Source organism: Accipiter gentilis, chromosome 7 (genome assembly GCF_929443795.1).
Source record: "Accipiter gentilis chromosome 7, bAccGen1.1, whole genome shotgun sequence".
NCBI classification, from domain to species: domain Eukaryota; kingdom Metazoa; phylum Chordata; class Aves; order Accipitriformes; family Accipitridae; genus Astur; species Astur gentilis.
Genome location: NC_064886.1, coordinates 6,245,080 through 6,258,695, shown reverse-complemented (window position 1 = coordinate 6,258,695; position 13,616 = coordinate 6,245,080). Strand labels below are relative to the sequence as shown.

At 62.7% G+C, this 13,616-nt stretch overlaps 1 protein-coding gene across 1 annotated transcript; it reads left to right on the top strand.

Annotated features, from left to right (window-relative positions):
* Positions 1–5,210: 5,210 nt before the first annotated feature.
* On the top strand, positions 5,211–12,339 carry LOC126040869 (carbonic anhydrase 15-like). Its single transcript, XM_049805849.1, has 8 exons — positions 5,211–5,292; positions 7,018–7,053; positions 9,260–9,430; positions 9,644–9,804; positions 10,505–10,597; positions 10,954–11,020; positions 11,213–11,379; positions 12,035–12,339. The coding sequence occupies exons 1-8, from the start codon at positions 5,226–5,228 to the stop codon at positions 12,251–12,253; spliced, it is 981 nt and encodes a 326-aa protein (XP_049661806.1). The 5' UTR covers positions 5,211–5,225; the 3' UTR covers positions 12,254–12,339.
* The last annotated feature ends 1,277 nt before the right edge of the window (positions 12,340–13,616 follow it).

The window sequence follows — 13,616 nt, the reverse complement described above, 5'->3', positions numbered from 1 at the left end:
CTGGGGGAAGATGTGGAGTCCCTGGGCAGGAGGTGGAGGTGGGTGTGTTGGATGGGAGGGGTGCTCCAAGCCCTGCAGCTCCCGGCGTTGGGGCAGCAGGGCTCTGCGGAACGAACCGAGTCTGTCCAGGAGTTGACGTGGAGTCGGAGAGGGACAGCGTTAGCCCTGAGCCGTGCTGCTTCAACGCGCCCAGCAGGCAGTCGGGAGGCTGCTGGAAAAGCCTCATGAGAGGTCCGGCTGTCCTGACCTCTTCAGCTATTCCAAAATTCGAGCTCCAAACTTCTCATCGAATTCCTGAAAGGAGGTTTTGGGTACTGCACCTTTCCCTCGGTTGTGTTTTACACCCCTCGGGCGGTACGGGGGTTGGAGCGAGGGTGCTGGGGTGACCTTGGGTGGGCTGGCAGGAGAAGCCTTGGCCAAGAGCCGTGTTTTGGGGTACGCAGGGGGTTTCCCGTCCGGCGCTGGGACCAGTCTGTCTTGCGGGGAGATGTACAGCAGGTGGCGTTTCGGCTCCAGCTATCCCCGAGCTGCTTTATGTTACAGGCGACTGCAATTCCCTTTGGAGGTGCGGGGAGATGAAGTGAGCTGGGGTTTGCAGTGGGAGAGGCAGCTCTCCTGCCCCCCAGTTCTTTTGGCCTGCAGTGAGCTGGGAGGTGATGCTGCCTCTCTTTGAAAGAGCCTGTGAGTCTAAATTATTTAACAAAGCTGGCTGATAGCGGGGAATATTCCTCCAAAAGAACTTGCTGGATAAATAAGCCTCTTTAAACAGTTGTGCTGGTGTAGTAATGCAGGCTTGCAGCCAGAGCTGGCAGACTGGTGGGATACAGGATGGAGCAATACCAAGTCCGAGTCAAACGGTCGTATCTCTTCTGTCCTGGCAAGCTGCGTTCAGCATCGCTGCTGGGTACTGCTTTGGAAGTTGCTTGTCCCGTAGTACGTACTCATAGCAACGCGACTGGTGACTCCAAACGTTGGTGTGGTCAGCGTGCTGGTCGGAGGATGCGTCCTTTTGGAGCGGGGAAAGTTGTGCGGCTTTTCTGGAGCAGTCCAGGCAGCGAGTGCAGTGCCATGGGGCTGCGGGGTGCCACGTCCTTGCTCCCGTCCTGGTGACAGCTCCGTGGATGGTCTGTGGTACAAGTGCTGGAATCAGATTTTCCAGAGCCGTGCAGAGTCAAATCAGCTTTACCTGGGGGAAGAAGAATTAAAAACTGGCCTGATCCCAGCCTGCCACAAGAGGGGCTGACTTTGGGCACAGGGAAAGAGTGGCAGCTCTTTTTTGCATGGTCTGGACCTGGGCCCGGTGATGCCTGTCCATGTTCTAGTCTGGGAGCTCAGGCCCCAGAAACACTCACTTTTTTTTTTTTTTTTTACAAGCTGCTCACAATGTTTGCTGTGAGTGCTGCAGAACAAGTCCCCGCAGCATTGCTGGCCTGTCCCCATGCCCTGCTCGTGACCGCAGGATGCGTTCATTGCTGAAAGCCGTCCAGCGTGCAGTGTCATCATCGCCGCGGGTGCTGCGGAGGGCTCCGCTCTCCCTTTCCTGCAGCCGCCTCCGGCGCTGCTGGACCTGAACCAGCACAGCCCCCAGCTCCCAGAGCTTCATCTCCGCTCTGGGCTGTGAGATGCTGGTTCAGCTGAGGGCAATGGAACGCAGCCCTTCCTTCGGTGCTGGTCTCAAGGGGGATAAATGTGTCTCTATAGCAGCGGCCTGATGTTGCGAGTGCTTGGAGGGGCTCAGTCTGGCAGGACCCTGTGGGGCTCTGCTGATGCTGGAAGACCCCACGCAGACATGACTTGCCCTTCCCTCCTGCCCTTTTGTAGCCTGGGGATGGGGGTGATGCTGGGGCTGCAGGGAGCAGCCAGGAGTGCCTGGAGGAGCGCAGCAGCCACCGCTCTCGGGGCTCACCGCCACTCCCCGGGGACACACAGCATTGACACTTGGATGCTGTGGCAGGGGCATTGCTGGGCAGTCTTCTGCTGTGAGCTCTTACTAGCTTAAAATGCATTTTCCTGGGAGGGTAATTAGCAGCCGCACTCAGCGCAGGGTGTCCGGGGAGCTCAGCCCCTGGGAGAACGCTGGGGACTTGGGGGTGCGGGATGGATGCGTGCGGGGCCGTGTGCTGGCAGCGACCGTGGGGGGTGCCAGGCCGTGGGGGGAGAGATGTCGCTGACCCCGGTGGCGGTGGGAGCACGGGATGAATGAAGGGGCTGTGCGGCGGCGTGTGGCCAGCGTGCAACTGCTGGCCCCAGTGCCTCCTTTGTGCCGGCCCCGGCAGCGGGCTCCCGCTGTGCTCCATGCCCTACTCCCACCTTTCTGCCTGGGCTAGCTGCAGCTTATTATGGAGATAGAACATAATGGAAAATCAGAAGTGGCTGGAGTATTTATTGCCCATGAACTTCACCTCCCCACTGCGCTTGCTTCTCTAGATACCCACAACCCTTTGTGCACCCATCTCTGGGCGATGCGAACCATGCTCCGGCAGCTCAAGTATTTGTCTTGTCACTGTCCCCATCAGCTCAGGTCCCTGGCCAGGCTCCCAGGCAGCAGTGCAGGATTTACCTCCAGGAGCTGTTCTTGGCACCTCCTCTGTGCGCTGGTGGAGCACTTGCTGATGGTGCATGTGGTGGGGGTTCCCAGCAGGGTGGCACCGTGCCCGTGACTGATCGATGACTGCAGCTTAAGTAACTATTTTTATTTTTCAGTGGTATTTTTTCCCCTGTCATGGCTCTTTCCCTTGGTGCTGTAACTACGCATGTACGTGGGGGACCTCACCTGGCTCCGTGGCGGCAGGACGAAGGATGTGGTCTCTCCCTACGAGGACAGCACAGAGCTGCAGGATCAGCTGCGAGCTCCCCACCAACACCACAGCAGCAGGAGACCGGCAAGTACGGAGCCGCTCTTTCAAGGTTTGATCTGGTTCCTATAGAAACTGGAGGTTGCTCCTGCCTGGTACTGGTGCCAGCAGTCCCCTAGGGAGCAGGGCAGATGGGGACGGGTGGGAGCGGGGTACGGCACAGTGCCGCGCTGCTGCCACTGCCTTTCCAGGTGTCTTGGTGCCCTGTCTGCTTCCTCACTCTTTTCCCAGCCCCTTGGTGGGGCCGTGCTGAGCCCTGCCAGGGCTCTGCATCCCCCTCCAGCCGTGCACAGCTCTCTGGGCCCCACAGGACCCCAGGATGGATGTGCCTCTCTTTGGTCTGGCAGGGCCCTTTGTGGGACAAGGGAATCGTTCCCACCGTGTGCTGGGTTGTGTGCTGTGCCATGGTGCTGCTGGCGTTCCCGGCCACGCAGTCTTTGCGGTGATGTCTCTGCCTCTGCCCTCCTTGCTAAAAATCTCCACTAGAGAAGCCTGAAAACCTAAAAGGATGTCCTGGGGAGCACCTCTGCCCCAGTCGATGCCCTGGAGGGGAATAGCCCAGGGATAGTGGGTTACATCAGCTCTTGAGCCCTGAGGGTCTGGGCTTTTTCCCTGCTGCCTGGCGCTCACTACTGGCCGTCCCGTTGCGGGTGAGTGGTGGAGGCGCTTGTGCTACTTGGTGGGCTCATGTCTCCGAGGGAGGTCTTGGTCTCCCCCGTGTGCCAGAGCAGTTCCTCTCCTTCCCGGCAGCAATCAGCGGCACGCTGCGGACCTGGTGAGACCCTCCGCCTTGCCTGCCCACCCTTTGCGGCTTGCTCCGGAAGGATGATCACAGCCCTCTGCAAAAACTACCTCATCCCCAGAGCAGGGGCCAAGCATCAACCATGGCACGGATCCAGAGCAGATCAGGGGAGCCCTGTATTGCCACCTTCCTCTGCGCCCCGCACCGGTGCCCGAACGCACGGCTCGGTGCTGCCCAGGCACCCGCCTGGGGCTGGCTCTGCCTGGGGAGGACGAAGGTGCCCCAAAGAACCCCTGCCGAGGACGAGTCCCACTGGGCGTGTTGTCCCCTTGTAGTACATGGCAGCCAAGCAACTCCGCTGAGCCGGAGCCCATCCCCGGCCAAGCCGGCAGCAGGAGGCTTCTTCTCGCTGCCCTTGCCGCTGCTGCCGGGTTTGTTCATCCTGGCAGCGACTCGGCACTGCTCCTGGCCAGGGCCAAGCGCCGGCAAGAGGAGCTGTGGGCTGGGCCCCGTGGCCTCCTTTCCACTGCTGCCTGAAGACGGGAGGGATATTTTAGGAGAATGTGACAACGCTATGCTCCTGTGTTTTCACCCCCTTCCTACCTGCCCGCTGCGAGAGTGTAGCTCCGTTGGCTCCCATGGGACCTGCCCGGATGGGTGCGATGGGGACGACACGCACTGCCTCTGTGTTGAGGAGCTGAGCAGCCCTGTCCACCAGAACAGGACCCCTGCGATGCCTGGGTGGGTGCTGAGGCTCGTGCCCCACCAGTGCGCTGCTCCTCGGTGACCCTGGGGACTGAGAGTCCCCTGTAGCGTGGCTGCAGGGGCTGCCCGTGCCCCAAGGATGGGATGCTGTGGGTGCCTGCTGGGCTTTGCCCAGGGAGAGGTCTCTGTTTGCAGGAATGAGCTGGATTTGGCCTGTGGGTCCCCATGGCCCCTCGTAAGGTCCCTAATGGGAGCCACCACTCTCCTAGCGTGGGGAATGCAGGACCTGCTGCTGGCTGGGGAGGGGGGTTTGCCAAAGCTGGGGGTGAGAAGTACTGTCCCGCTGCAAAGAGTGGGGAGGGGATGGGGCAGAGCCGGTGCCCCCAGCCCCTTCTGACTACTGACAGCCCCCCCCTGAAGCCCATCTGTGCCCCCACGGCACCGTGAGGGGGTGCGGAATGGAGCACAGTGGGGATGCTGCCGAACCCTTGCTTTGGGGATGGAGAAGCAGGATGGTACCGGGGAAGTGGGGGGGCACCCCCTCACCTCTCAGAGGGGAGCGGGCCAGGCAGCGTGCTGCACCTCCAGGCTTTGCCAGCCTCCTGCCTTGTCCCTGCCTTTGGGCTGGCATCCCCAGCAGGGGCCTGGCACTGCAGAGAGGGGCTTGGCTGGGGGCCGGGCTGCTTCTCTTCCCCCCCCCCCCCCCCCCCCCCCCTTTCCTTCCCGCTCCCTCCTAGCAGCCGAGGAGTTAAAAACTCAGCCCTTGTGATGAATATTTAACAGCAGTGCACAGGCTGGAGCGGAGGATTTCTCCGGGCTGCCTGGGCGCTGGCAGCGCTGCCTCCCGCCCCAGCCTGCCCGGGCGCACTGCGGAGGAGGACGGGGGGTCGCCTGCCCGCTGCTGCCCGGCCTCTGCCACCAGCATGGGGTCGCAGGGGCTGGGGATAACTTTTCTGACTTTGCCTCTCGTCGTGAGAGCAGCAGCGGGAGGTGAGATGCTCTGTCCGGCCGATCTCCTCCCTGGGGTTGGCCGGAGAGGGGACGGATGACGGGGTCCCCTGCGGTGGGAGAGGATTTGTGGGGGGGGGGGGTCGCGGTGTGCGGGGTTGGGGTGCGCTTGTGCCAGCCTCGCTTATTCCCTTCGCTTTCCCAAGTGGGGGGGTGATGTGGGGCTGGGGTGCTGGGGGCAGGGACCAGGGCCCCTGGTCTGGCCCAGGAGCTGTCTCCTGGTCTCCCACCATCCTCCTCCCCACTGGTGGATGTGCCCACTGTGCCACCAGGCTCAGGGACATCTCAGCCTGCCCGGGGCTAGCTGTCCTGGTGGGAAGTGTCCGGGCCAGGGTCCTCTTGGGGCGTTTGGGTCTTGGGCTTCACCCGATTCACCCCACAGACATGCACGAGAGGGAAATGCCAAGGAGGATGAAACCTCTGAGCAAGCCGGCGCTGCTGCCCCGGGGGCCGAGGCGTTGGGGTGCTCACCTGTGTTTGGGCCAGGTTGGCGGCAGCGAGCGCTGCCCTGGCTCCTGCCAGAGGATGCTCGAGGTCAGGTTGAGGGCTGGCGGGTACAGATCTGAGGGTCTCCCAGGACCTCAACCTCCCCCTAGATGGGGAGGAAAGCCTGAGGTCCCTGCCCTGGGAACTCTCCAAGTCCTGCACCGTCCCGCTCCCGGCTCTCCTCCGAGACTGGTGTCTCCCGTGCCGCCGTAGCGAAGATTTGGATGTGGTGCTGCAGGCTGGGGCTGCAAGCAGCACAGGTGGAGGCAGCCAAGGCTGCCCGCGTCCTGCCAGTCCAAGCGGCCAAGGCTGGCATGAGAGCGTGGCTCGGCTCGCCTGAAGCCAGCCTGCTGGCATGGCCCCTCCGCCATCAGCAGGAACCGCTTGCGTAGGCTGGCCCTGGGCAGCACCAGGTTGCTGCGTGCCTCCTGCTAGGAGCGGAGTGGGGAGCTGAGGAGGGAAGGGCCGCGCTCCCCAGCTCCCGTCGCGGAGCTGACGGCCCTGGGTGGATGAGCAGACAGCAGGAGAAGGGCTCCAGCTCCCTCAGCATCTCCTCGGCATCCCCACGTCCGCCGCCCCGGCACCCAGCATCGAGCGCGCGGTCCCTCGTAGCCACCCCGAGCGCAGGCAGCAGCGCTGGTGGGAGTTCGGCAGCTCTGGCTGAGGTGGCCCTGAGTGATGGGGTGAGCCGTCATCCCTGCGGCGTGGGCGCAGGGCTGCCCACCGCCACCCCCTGCGCCTGCTGCAGCCCCCAGCAACCGCCGCCTTCTGCCAGCCCACCTGCGGGGAGCCACGGGAAGAACCAGGGGAGGGCTGCGGCAGCCCCCCCCTCAGCTCCCTGCTCACCCATGGCTGCTGGGGGGCTGGTGAGGCATTTGGTATGGGGCGAGGGGCTGCCTCACCTCCCCTGGATGGGTAAGAGGGGGGACGGCCCTGCGGCAGCCGGGGAAGGAGCCCCGCGAGCAGGGAGGTTTGGCTGCCTTGGAGTGGAGCGATGCCGAGGGAGGTTTCCCTGCAGAAAGGCTGGGGGAGGCAGGGAGGGTGCAGATGCGTGAAAACACCAGCGCCGAGAATAACTGGGATGAACACGAGTGCCGGCGGGACTCCCGGCTGCGATGAGGGGTGCTCTCGCCGTCGGAGGGGCCGGGTATGGCCGTGGGTGGATTTGGGGAGAAGGCGCCTGTCTCCATCACTTGTCCTGAGCTCTCCTTTCTCCCACAGGGCAGTGGTGTTATGACTCGCAGGACCCCAAATGTGGTGAGTGGTGCCATGTGAGGGATGGGGGGTGCCGGGGCTGTGCGGAGCTCAGACCCCCACATCTCCCCACAGTGCCTGGCCGAGGGCACCCTGGGCAGCATCAGTGAGGCCGCAGTGGGGAGCATGGCTTGGAGAAGGGCGAATTCACCCTATATCGCACCAAGGTGGGAATGGTTAGAGGAGCTTTGCTTCCAGGTGTGCTGATGCAGAGACTGGAGACAAGGGGCCTGAGCCCCTTGGAGGTCCTGGGGCAGCACCAGCCTCGCTGCTTTCACCTGAAGCAAATTAAATCCCAGATTTAAAATATGCCATTGACAACCCTAGTGAGGCATGGGCATTGAGGGGGCTGTGGGGCCCGGCTCGAGGAGGGATGGCTCCGTTTGGGCAGGCAGCAAGCCCTGCCTGCCCGCGCTGGGGAAGGGAAACATGGCTGGGGGCACTTTGTCTTGAAGCATGCAAATAGCTTGTAAAAGGTTAATTAAGGATCAACGAGCATTTAATCAGCTGTTACGGCCCACCTGTTTTATAGCTCTTGGGTTTACATGCCCCGTGCCCAGCTGCCGTGGCACACAGGCTGTGGCCAGAGAGCATGAATTGCTGGGCTCTGCTTATCCCTGCCGGACCAGTACTCGGTGTTACCAGCAATTTAACGTCATCAGGCCGGCGGCGAGGGCAGATTTCGGCAGGGGAGCAGGGCCAGCGGGAAGCGGCTTGGGCCGCGTGGAGCCGGCCATGTACCCCCAGCAGGGCCGCAGGGAACAGTCCCTTAATGAAGGCACTGTGTAATTTGTGGGGCCACCTGGTAGCACTATGCTGGGGAGCTGGTGAGGTGGTGGCATGGCCAGGCTGTGGCTCTCAGGATTTCCAGGCAAAAAGCTGCCTGGAGTAATGAGAGGAGAAGGGAAGGAGACAGGGCTGAGTCCAGGTGCGCGTATCTGGTTTTGTCTGCCCAAGAGGAAGGTAGGTAGATGCAAGAGCTGAACCATGGGGTGCTGCTGGGGGAATGGTCCTCCCCAGACCCTGGCTGCAGGGGATACAGTGGGTAACAGCACATGGGTCAGCCAAAGGCTGCCCAGCCACAACCTGTGCTAGAGCAGAACCAGCGGTGCCCGTGGAGGGATGCCCTGAGCTCCCCTGGGACTGGTGGTGCCCTGGGTGGCCAGGGCTGGAGATGTCGGAGGAGCTCCCATTCCCTGTATGGGATTGCAGCTGAGCTGCTGGCAGTGCCCAGAGTTGACACCTCCACCCCGGGCACCTGCAGCTCGGGCTGCCCCAGGGCCACCAGGTGAAGGAGTAAGGTGTCACGGCAGTGACCAGCAGAGTGGCCAGCTATGTCCCACAGCTGTGGACCACAATGAGTGTTGTGAGAAGAGATGATGCCAGGGCAATAGGGACGGTGAGCCACACTTATGGGGTGTGTGGTCTGGCCATGGTGGCAGCCATGGGGATGTCTGCCCACAGGCCCAGGGCAGCACGATGGGTTTGCAGCGGGTCCAGCTGGCTGCCGGCACTGCCGCGTCCTTGCCTGGCTCCTGCTGCAGTGACCTCTCCAACCCCGGGAACTGCCGATGGGCATCGTGTGGTCACGCTGGACCCCATGTGGGATTTGCCTCAGGACAAGTTGGGTGACCAGGATGCACTGTCACCTGCCGTAACTGGACAAAACCAGCGTGGGTAGGCTAAAACGTGGTAAAACCCAAACCGCGTGTTCTGTGAACGGGCCTGAAGTCCTTCGTCTCTCCTCAGCAGCTCCTGTCTGTCCTTCCCTCGCAGGCGCCATATGGGGCAGTTTGCTCCCTCTGCGTAGAGTGAGCCCCAGCCTGGGGACCGTGGGGGGAACAGTGGCCGACGCAGCCCCACACTGGGGGTTTGCTTGCAGGGATGGGCAGCAGGGGCTGGGAGGAAAGCCTGCCCTTCATCAGCGGTAGTGTGGAGGGATGGACGCTGCTGCTGAGCTAAATATAGCCCCCAGCCCCACGAGGAAATCCTGCTGAATTATGAATGAGGCTGAAATGAGCCACTGCTCATCAATAGGGAGGAAGGTTGGCCGGGCAGGAGGGTAGCTCCCATGAGATGCAGGTGAGCACGGTGAGGCTGGCAGGGACAGCCGGGCTGGCTGGGGACCCAGCCACCCTTGGCCTTGTGTCCCCCTGGGGGCAGCGGTGGCTCGGTGGCTGCCCGTGGTGCCCCTGCTCCTCCTCTGCAGGACCCAGCCACTGGAAGGAGCTGAAAGCCACGTGCGGCGGCGACAAGCAGTCCCCTGTGAACATCGACAGGCGCCGGCTGCAGCGGGACAGCGGCCTCGGGGACATCCTCTTCGAGGGCTACGACCAGGCCCCACCGGGCAAGTGGAGGCTGGCAAACAACGGGCATACGGGTGCGTGCTGCGGCCGGGCACCCTGCCCTCGGCTTGGCTCCACCACCGCTCCCGGTTGCATTCTGCCCTCGAGCTTGGAGGGTCCTGGGGCTGCTCCTGCTGCATGGGTTTGCGTTAGTGCTGGGATGAAGCCTGGGGAGGGCAAGCCCAGGTGTGCCAGGGGCTGTCCCCCACCCTAACGCCCACCCTTACGCCATCCTCCTGCCCTTGCAGTGGTGCTGAGCCTGGCGAGTGAGTTGGCCTCTGAGCACATCACCATCAGCGGCGGGGGCCTCCCCAGCAGGTACCGCGCTCTGCAGCTCCACTTCCACTGGGGCAGCCCAGCCGGGAACGGCTCCGAGCACACCCTCGACGGGCACCAGCTCCCCATGGAGGTAGGTGAGAAAAAGCACCCATCGCGCTCTCTGGGTGGCCCACGTCCTTGGTGTGACGGGAAGGTACGATGCTAGCGTGTCCCAAGGCTGCCACGCAGCGGGATGACCGGGCTTGGTGACGCTTGACGTCAGCCTTGTGCTGATGGTGGGATACGGACAGCCGCTGCACAGGGCACCTGGGTGGTTAAAAAGCAGCTGACACGAGACTCACGGTTTTTCTTTACCGTGCGTGGGCCAAGCTGCCTCATCGGAGGCACTCAGTGGGGTTTGGAGGGCTCTGTGCCCCGGCGGGACCGCACACTGAGGCAGTGAATGCAAGCAAGAGCGTGCGGGAACGTGCTGTGCCAAGCGTGTCGGGATCCTTCTGGGTGTAAGAGACTCTGTGCCTCTAAAATATTAATTATCTGCCAGAGGAGAGCAAAATTTATGTATTGCAGCTGGCGGGCACCCTGGGACTGCTGGCCCCCTTTCTCCACCCTGTTCAAAGGATGCTCACTTCGTTGGGGTGCTTTGATCCTTTGCGGCTGCCCCGTGGAAGCGTCCATGGGACTAAGGAGGGCTTTTTTAGGGGGGGGGGTGTGGTTGGCTCAGTGTCTGGCTGGCCCAGGCTGGCCAGGGAGACCCATGGGTGAGCTCCCCACTGGAGGGGGGGTTGTCTGGGGGCGATTGCCCACACTTGGCCCCTCCATGCTCTCCCCAGTTGCACATTGTCCACATCAATGTCAAGTACCGGACGCTGGCAGAGGCTAAGGGGCATCCCAACGGGCTGGCTGTCCTCGGCTTCTTCTTCCAGGTGGGTCTGTGGGGGCTCACGCTGCCGGTAGGAGGGGGGACACCCCCCACCCCCCCCCTCCCGGGAACAGGCTGCTCGCGGTGCGGCCGGGGGAGCATTGTACGGCTGCCCCAAGGGAGCGAGAAGGGGCAGGAAGGCTGGGTCAAGGCCAGGAGGGGCTGGGGAACTTGAGCGCTGAAAAGTACCACAACCCCCCCCACCGGTTTCGTGCAAGGGGGTGCCGGCTGGGAGTACACCCGTCCCCACCGCTGCTCTGTGGCAACGTAGGGCCGAGGCTGGCTCTGCCTGCGGATGCTCGGCCATGCAGCATGATCCAACTGGGCCCTGCCACAGCCCCTTACTTTCCCCTTCTGCAGGTCTCTGAAACCCCTAACGCCAACTACAACACCATCGTGGCGGGGCTGAGGAACGTCTCCCAGGCTGGTGAGTCGTCTCCTCGTGGGGGCAGGGGCAGAAAGGGGAGAGACCCTGGTGCGGGAGGGCAGGGGTGCGCTCCGGCAGGTTGAGGTGGGGAGGACCTGCCAGTCTGTGGAGCCATCTGAAGGAAAACTGATGGGGGTGGCCCTGCTGTCCCCGCCATGGGGTAGGCTGAGTTGCCCATGTCTCACCCCTCAGGGGACTCTGTGGATTTGGCCTCCACCTTCCGTCTGAGCACCTTGCTGCCGCATGCCGGCCAGCTCTCTGGGTACTACCGCTACCAGGGATCCCTCACTACCCCTGACTGCAGCGAGGTCGTCGTCTGGACCGTCTTCGAGGAGCCGGTGGAGATCGGCCGGGAGCAGGTACCGGCTTGCACAGCCCCATGCTCCAGCGCCCGAAGGGCTGGCCCTCCCGGGTGGCCCCTCTCCTTGCCCTTCCTGACCCCTAAACAAGAGCACAGGGAAAATAATCTGTATAATAACCCTCCCGGCAACCTGGCAATTAAGTAATTTTATGAGGATTAAGTAACGGAGCTGTGGCCATCTGCCAGCGGGGAGAGATTCTGTCTTGTAGCATTCTCCTGCCCAGCCCCGGTATTCAGAAAGTGAAATGGGAGCAAACCCATTGGAGCTCAGAAGAGGCTCCAAGGAGGTGGGTGGATAGATGGATGGAGTGAGTGAGTTCTCCTCTGCTGCCCAAGCATCTTAGTAGATGTATTTCCTTAAGGGTGTCATGGGCCAGCTGCTCTTTACGTGCATAGCACAGGCAGTGAAACACGATTAGCTCCTTTAAAACTCAAGAACTGATCCTTGCAAGGCCCTGGCTTGAGTCCTTACCCTCTGGGTCTGGTTTTGGGGGAGCTGGGAGGGGTGGTGAGAGGACAGCTGCCAGCACAGGGCCGTGCCGTGGGTCCTGTGCCATAGGCTGCGGGGCAGCACGAAAGGGGGGTCACCAGCGGGTGGGGGCTCGGGGTGCCTGGTGAAGCGGCTGCCCACCCCTGCCTCTCTCCTTGCGCAGCTGCGGGCGTTTGTCAGCACCCTCCACTTCCCAGCTGCCGGTCCCACGCTCCTAAAAATGACCAACAACTTCCGCCCGCCGCAGCCCCTCCGCAGCCGGAAGATCTTCGCCTCCAGGGCGGCCACAGCCAGCGGCGGGTCTCCGTGCAGGGGCTGCCACCAGCTCATCTCCCCCCTGCTCCTGCTCGCCTCGCTCGGCCCCTTCTCACCAACCCCGTAGGGTCTGCCCCAGCCTTTCACTGGTCTCCACACGAGCATTGCCCCGCTGCAATGGTGTGACAGGGAGGCAACGCATGTGGTTCATGGGTAAATGGGAGACCGACCTCCCCCCCCCCCCCAAAAAAAAAAAAGCACGTCTAGACCTCAGCTGGGTGAAGATTTTGCAAACTTGGATCTCTGCAGGGGTGAATCTCTGCTAGCCTGGAGCCTCCCTGCGATGCCTCTGTAGCCAGGTGATGGGGGCTGCTGGGAGGGGATGGGATACTGGAGGGGCTGGAATAAAGCCAAGGTCCTTGCTGGTGGCTGCAGGTCACTGTCTCTTTGACTCTGTGTCCCTTTGGTGTTGCTAGGGCAGGGTGCTTGGCCACAGGGGTGCGAGGTTAGTGGGGAGGGAGCTGGGGGACAGTGTCCGGGTGGCACTTGGGGATACTGGCCCTGCACATGGCTGTGCAGGTGGGTATAAGACTCCCCCTCTCTTCCCTGTGCAATAAATCCCCAGGGCAAAATCCTGGCCCTGCGTATGTCCCAGGGTCTTTGCAGTCCCTGTGCTTGCCGATACTGCCCTGTTGCTTTCCCCAGCATTGGGGCTGGCTGACGGAGGGATGGTGCCGTCCCTGGGGACGCAGCACCCCTCAGTGCCCTGGGGCAGGGTGCAGGGAAAAACGATGGCTCTTTCCACGGAGCTAATTTTACGCTGGCAGAAATAGCTGCAGCTGCCGGTGCTGCTCCTGTGCTGCCTGGCGAGGCAGGAGCAGAGCCCGGGCCAGGGCGAATGGGCTGCATCCTAATTAATGTGCCGAAGCTCCAGGCGTGTTCCCATCTCCTCCTGAATTATGGGCATAAGAGCACAGGTTGTTATCTGGCAGCAGAGCGGTGTAGGTTGAAGTTTTCATCATTTCTGGAGGGAAAACCACTGCCAGCGCAGGGCTCCAGCCCTCCCCAGCCCAAGGGGTGACTGCGGCACCCATGGGTGCAGGGGGGTCGAGCATCCCCCCCTGCTGAAGCCTGCAGCGGGGATGAGGCATCGCCAGGACGTGAAGGGGTCGAAGACCCCCCAACGCCCACACCGGGGTGCTGGGGGCCCTACAAATCCCCCCCAGAGCTCAGGCCTGGGCTCTCGGAGCAGCCGCCCTGGGCCAGAGCGGGGAGGGCAGAGCCCGTCAGCCTCCTGCCCGGCTCGGTAATTTGGGCTGGAAGCGGCAGCCTGGCTCAGGGTCCGTGCGATGACCTTTCGTTAAGGACCCTGTTAGCCCTGGTGGCTCCGCCACCACGGAGGGGGACACGGGACACGCGTGGGCGCCGGCGGGAGCGCGGCGGCAGCCGCCAGGGGGCGCCCCTCTACCGGCGGTGGGCAGCGGTGCCGG